The sequence below is a fragment of the Anastrepha ludens genome, chromosome 6 (genome assembly GCF_028408465.1).
Source record: "Anastrepha ludens isolate Willacy chromosome 6, idAnaLude1.1, whole genome shotgun sequence".
Taxonomy (NCBI): domain Eukaryota; kingdom Metazoa; phylum Arthropoda; class Insecta; order Diptera; family Tephritidae; genus Anastrepha; species Anastrepha ludens.
Genome location: NC_071502.1, coordinates 41,206,412 through 41,211,716, shown reverse-complemented (window position 1 = coordinate 41,211,716; position 5,305 = coordinate 41,206,412). Strand labels below are relative to the sequence as shown.

General features: G+C 33.5%; 2 protein-coding genes across 2 annotated transcripts; one reads left to right on the top strand and one right to left on the bottom strand.

Annotated features, from left to right (window-relative positions):
* Nucleotides 1–3,949: 3,949 nt before the first annotated feature.
* LOC128868890 (cytochrome b-c1 complex subunit 9) lies at nucleotides 3,950–4,406 on the top strand. Its single transcript, XM_054111461.1, has 2 exons — nucleotides 3,950–4,162; nucleotides 4,237–4,406. The coding sequence occupies exons 1-2, from the start codon at nucleotides 4,031–4,033 to the stop codon at nucleotides 4,270–4,272; spliced, it is 168 nt and encodes a 55-aa protein (XP_053967436.1). The 5' UTR covers nucleotides 3,950–4,030; the 3' UTR covers nucleotides 4,273–4,406.
* Nucleotides 4,400–5,117, bottom strand: LOC128868889 (39S ribosomal protein L18, mitochondrial). Its single transcript, XM_054111459.1, has one exon. It carries the CDS (start codon nucleotides 4,997–4,999, stop codon nucleotides 4,415–4,417), a length of 585 nt encoding a protein of 194 aa, XP_053967434.1. The 5' UTR covers nucleotides 5,000–5,117; the 3' UTR covers nucleotides 4,400–4,414.
* Between the last annotated feature and the right edge of the window lie 188 nt (nucleotides 5,118–5,305).

Here is a 5,305-nt window from a genome sequence, read left to right as displayed (position 1 = left end):
GTTCACTAAATAAGATACTGATATTATTAAAAAGCATTGTGGTCAATAGAAGTCCAGAAATGGGTTTTTCTCTGAGGTAAATTGTAAAGGAATATAGCGCTAATCTGCTTGAACGCAAAATATAATTTATACGTTATTTGAAAGGTGCAGACTTTTGACAACGTCAGCACTTCTCTGACCACCAAGACGCATGCGATGGTCGGCAAAGCAAATAAATCGACGTGTTCGAATGAAATATAATAAAATACGTATTGTATAATGTACATAGAACGCTATTATTTTAAATATACAAGAAAAAAAATTAAAACAGATTATACATACAAATTCATATGTATGTGTACGAATATGCATGTACATATGTATATGAAAAATCAAAGGAACGCATATCATATAAATTGTGATAAGATATGAAAAGCTTTGTGTTTTTGATAGGCTGGCGTTAACTTACTTGTGCGCCAGTGGTCGTAGCCTCGTTTGCCTCAATATAACAAATTGCCGGCATTTTTCCATCACCAAATATAGTGCATGTGTATATTCATGTAAACACGCATGCATTAAACAAATTAAAAATGGGAGCGCGACATTGCTTTTCAAATATTTTTGTATGTATATTTTTGTAGATTAGAGCATTAAAAGTTTGCCCTTATAACAAATATGAACTGATAAACTTATATGTATTTAGTTATACCTATTGTGCTTTATTTAAAAATTTGTATTCTAAAAAAATATGTCAATTTTAAAAGAACTTTCTGCATTTTATTAATTCTGAATCAAACAAAATTATAATCGCGATTTTTCCCGATTTTCTCACTTTCATATTATTATTGTGTTGGGGTTAAAGAAAATGTTATAAAAATTGCAAGAATAAAGCCCCAATAAAACACAAACTCATTAAGAAGTTAGCAAAACAGCAGGAACAATTCGAAATAGCATACAACTAAACTAAATTAGAAACGACACATTCAAAACCATCTTATTTTTTAAATCGCTAAGAGCAAGAAAACTTCAACATGAAATAAGTAAAAAAGCATGCCGCCGGTACTAAAATCTAAAAGGTGTGAATGACTGCAAAACTCAATTGAAAACAACAGCTAGTTTTCGGTTGGAACGTGGCATAATTTTTGATTGCAAAGTAACAGTAAGCTGGGTTTAATTATATCAGAGAACATTAATTTCCTTGGGAACCTTCAGCAACAAATGGGTATATTTATAATTTCAGCATAATTAGGGGAAAGTTAGCTTACGCAAGTTAACATAGCTTAGCGTAGTAAAAAGAATTATAGATGGCGAATTAGTTAGGAAATCAACGTTATCTGATTATATTGCGAAACGTCTTAGTAGCAGACGGGTATCAGTATTATCCATCTTATATTGCATGCGACAGATTTTTTGTTGAAAAATATTGATAATTCATGAAATGGTCCATTCATTTACATTCACTCACCTGCAATCCCAAATACAATCACAGCCGGTATATAAACTGCCAGATCGGGAATACTTTGTTGAAATGGTGAAGATGCATCAGTTAAATCAACCATGTTTTTCACTGTTGTGTGTAAACAGAAGGAAACTACAAATTAAATTATTAATATTTGTGCTTTAATTATAATAATTAGCTGGCGGTTTCACCAAAGCTTCACTTGGTTGGAATATTTATAACTCAAATTGGATTTTGCAGTCTTGTGACGTACAATGAAGATGGTGAAAAAGCTCAAGAAAACAATAAAAGCATTCACAATGGTAGATTTGAGCAATAAAAGTTAAAATTCGATAGCAAGCGTTCGCAAGAATGGCAGAACACAAGACTTTGCAGATTGAAGTAAAGTTTTTGGAGTTACTTTGCCGTGACGCAATTTTAGATAGATTTTGAAAGAAACCGGTGGAAGATGTTAAAATAATGAGCATGTGTAAATTTTATAAAAATACGAAATAAGTTGGTAGTAAACACAATACTAAAAAAAGTATGTTAAATATAACGAAACTCTTTAATTACGTCAGGTCAAAACCTTTTTCAATGAGATTCATTCAAGACTGAGTATTATGCACCGTTCTGAAGTACAATAAAAAACACTTATTAAATAAATCCTCAATCAGGAGTTTCTCTCTTCACAAAGTAATTTTTTTATGTAATGAAAATTGTGTTTAACCATATTTTAAAGAGTTTTTCTATGGTAAATTTGACCACACATAAGGCACTAAAAGTTTTGAATTATCGAAATTATAATTCTTCACTGCGAAACTTACCTTCATATTCAAAAATATTTAAGTCATTGGAATTAGCATGGAATCCTTTATAGTCCAGTTCCTTTAAAGTCCAAGTTCGAATTACGTAATTCGCCATACAAAATATTTCTATATTTTCTTTCTATATATTTTGTATTCATCTCCATCACCGATTACAAAATCCTTGGTTCTGCAACTCCAGCACCATTCCGTTTACTTTTTCACCCCATATCAAATATATTTTGACGTGATAACGTCTTACAATATAATTCGATTTAACAGGCTGCACGCACGAAAAAATGAGTCGTTACCTTGCTCATTAGTGTTACCTTGCTCATATGTCGTTACCTTGCTCATTGCCGTTACCTTGCTCATTTGTCGGTACCTTGCTCATTGCATTGAATGAACTGCAAGCGAAAGCGCGGAACGAACGACAAAGCAAACAAAGCAAACGAACGGCAACTTTCGACATCTTGCTCTCTCCTACTTAAGTGAGCGTATATATGTATGTATATACGCATATGTACATATATAAATTCACGTATTTGTATTTGCATATGCCTTCTTATTGATTATTATTAATTTGATTTACTTGAAGAATTTAAAATAAAACCAACTTTGTTAATAATACCTGTTGTCTTAATGTTATTATTATTAATTTTTTTATTATATATGAAGGAAAAAATGTATGGTAATATTTTCCATATACCTTATAAGATATGTTGTATACTAATATATGTTTATAAACATGCATATACATATACAATTTCGCGCAATTTTCAAAAAGAACAAATCTATATGTAAAAATGCATACAAGTCATATGGACATATCAAATATACGAATCTATTCCGTACGCAAGCAAATGTAAGCTAATGTGCTTGAACTGCAAGCGAGAGCGCGGAACGAACGACAAAGAGCACAATCGGCCCCCGCGTTCGGCAACGTTCGACATCTGGCTCTGTCCTACTTGAGTGAGCATATATATATATGTATGTATATGTATGTATATGCGCATTTGTATGGTAATGAACCATTTCTCTGTTGAGAATAGGACGATGATAGAAAAAGTAGGAAATGAAAGGGAGTGTTTCGAGTGTAAAGTGTCTTGAAAAAGGCAAATCGATGGTGGTGCCTCTTAGTGTTGTTGACTTATTAACGTCTGATGCACAATCGAAATTGAAGATATCTTTCATGAATTTGATAAATGTTTCGTAATTTTTCACGTTTTTGTAAATGTAACTTGACCTTTTCCATTGCAATTCCATTTACCTCCTCCTCTATATCCATACAAAATATCTATCAAACAAATAAAATTAAAATTTTGTTTTGAAAATTGCAACCATTCCATCAATATTTTCCTATGACGTTGTCACGTTAAACTATCGTCAGTAAACCGACTTTACAGACAACCTCTTTTTTTTATTTTGGTTTTTTCGACAGTCTAATGTCGTTTGCTGGTTTCTTATTGCTGGAAAGAGTAAATTAATTTAGCTTTTTCGCTGCAAAATATTTCTTTCTCCCAATCTAATGTTCACAGCAAATAATAATAACAAGCAACAAATAAGAATGAGAAACAAAACTGCCTAGGTGAATTACGAATGCGGCGTGAAAGTAGGGCGAATTCCGTGGGGTGGAGACACAGCATAAAACCTTCCACAATTAATCGATGTTTATCGGATCTACTGTGATTGAATAATTTGACAACCACATTATTTTTGACAACAGCTGTTACTTGATAATTATCTACGTAAGTTTACGAAACGATTTTGCGAGTCAATTGGAAAACGTTAAAATAATTGTGGGAAAATGAAGGTTATCTACAACTCTTTGTTCAAAAGGACCTCCACCTACGCCGTGGCAATTATGGCATCAGTGTTTTTCTTCGAGCGCGCACTTGATGTAACGTCGAACACAATTTTCGATTCGATCAATAAAGGAGTATGTTGAGATTCGTCAGCCTGTGCAATTATGTAAGACCATATATTTGACCATGTATTTTACGATCTTTCTAGAAACTGTGGAAGGATATCAAGGACAAATATGAATAAGTTAGCCGGTGCTTGATGAGTTTTTGATCCGAATCAAGGGAATATTCTTCACGCTGCCGATGAATTAAAACCATACATACATACATTCAACTTGAATAAAAATGAAACGATTTATCGGTAAAAAAAAAGGAAAACCCATTGTTTATTCTTTTTTGTTTGATACATTTTTCTTCGGTTGTTGTTCGGATTGTAAAAGGTCTTCCACTACTTCCCATGGTTTTTCGTGTCTCACAGCATCCCACGGCAGTGGTGCAACGTATCGTTCAGGTTCTTGCAACTTAAGACCATTTTCTTCTAAGGTTCTGAGAAATTTGTCAATTTTACCACCAGGAACTGCGTCGATATTGCAGGCCATTTCGGTAATACCAGATTGAAGGCATCTCATAGCAAATACGCGTGCGAGATTTACGAAGGCAGGTGTGTCGCATGTTTTGTATAGATGTTTCTTAATGGCCCACTCCGATGTGCTAGCACCGATAACTGGACCATTTTGGAAATGCCTGACTTCTGCAGTAGCGTAGCGACCACTTACAGTGAGTTCCAATTTGTGCCAAAATGAACGTCCTGGTTTCTCCAAAAAATATCCGTTGGGTTTAAGTGCAATACGCAATCTTTCCAGATTACGTGGATTACGATTAATTATCACCGGTTCCCCTGTGGGTTTGGTGATTTCTTTGATTTTACGTAGCACACGTGAAGATTTAAGTGGTTGGAAATGCCCAGACATGATTTAATTTGGTATATATTCCGTTCAAGTATTAATAAAATAAAATCGTCTGGAAAAACAAACCACTCACCAACCGCAGAATTTTAACTTCTTATACGAATAGTTATGCTACTGATAAACGCCGATGACAGTTCCGGCAGAGAGTAGGAGAATTCTACGCCCGCGTCTTTTAATACAACGGCGTCAATTTATAATTTTTTTGTTTCTTAATCCGTGAAATAAGTTTGCATTTAATAATTTGAAAATATTTACATGCATCTAGATCGACGAATTCCCTTAGTAAAGAATAAAGTTATCTATTTTTGT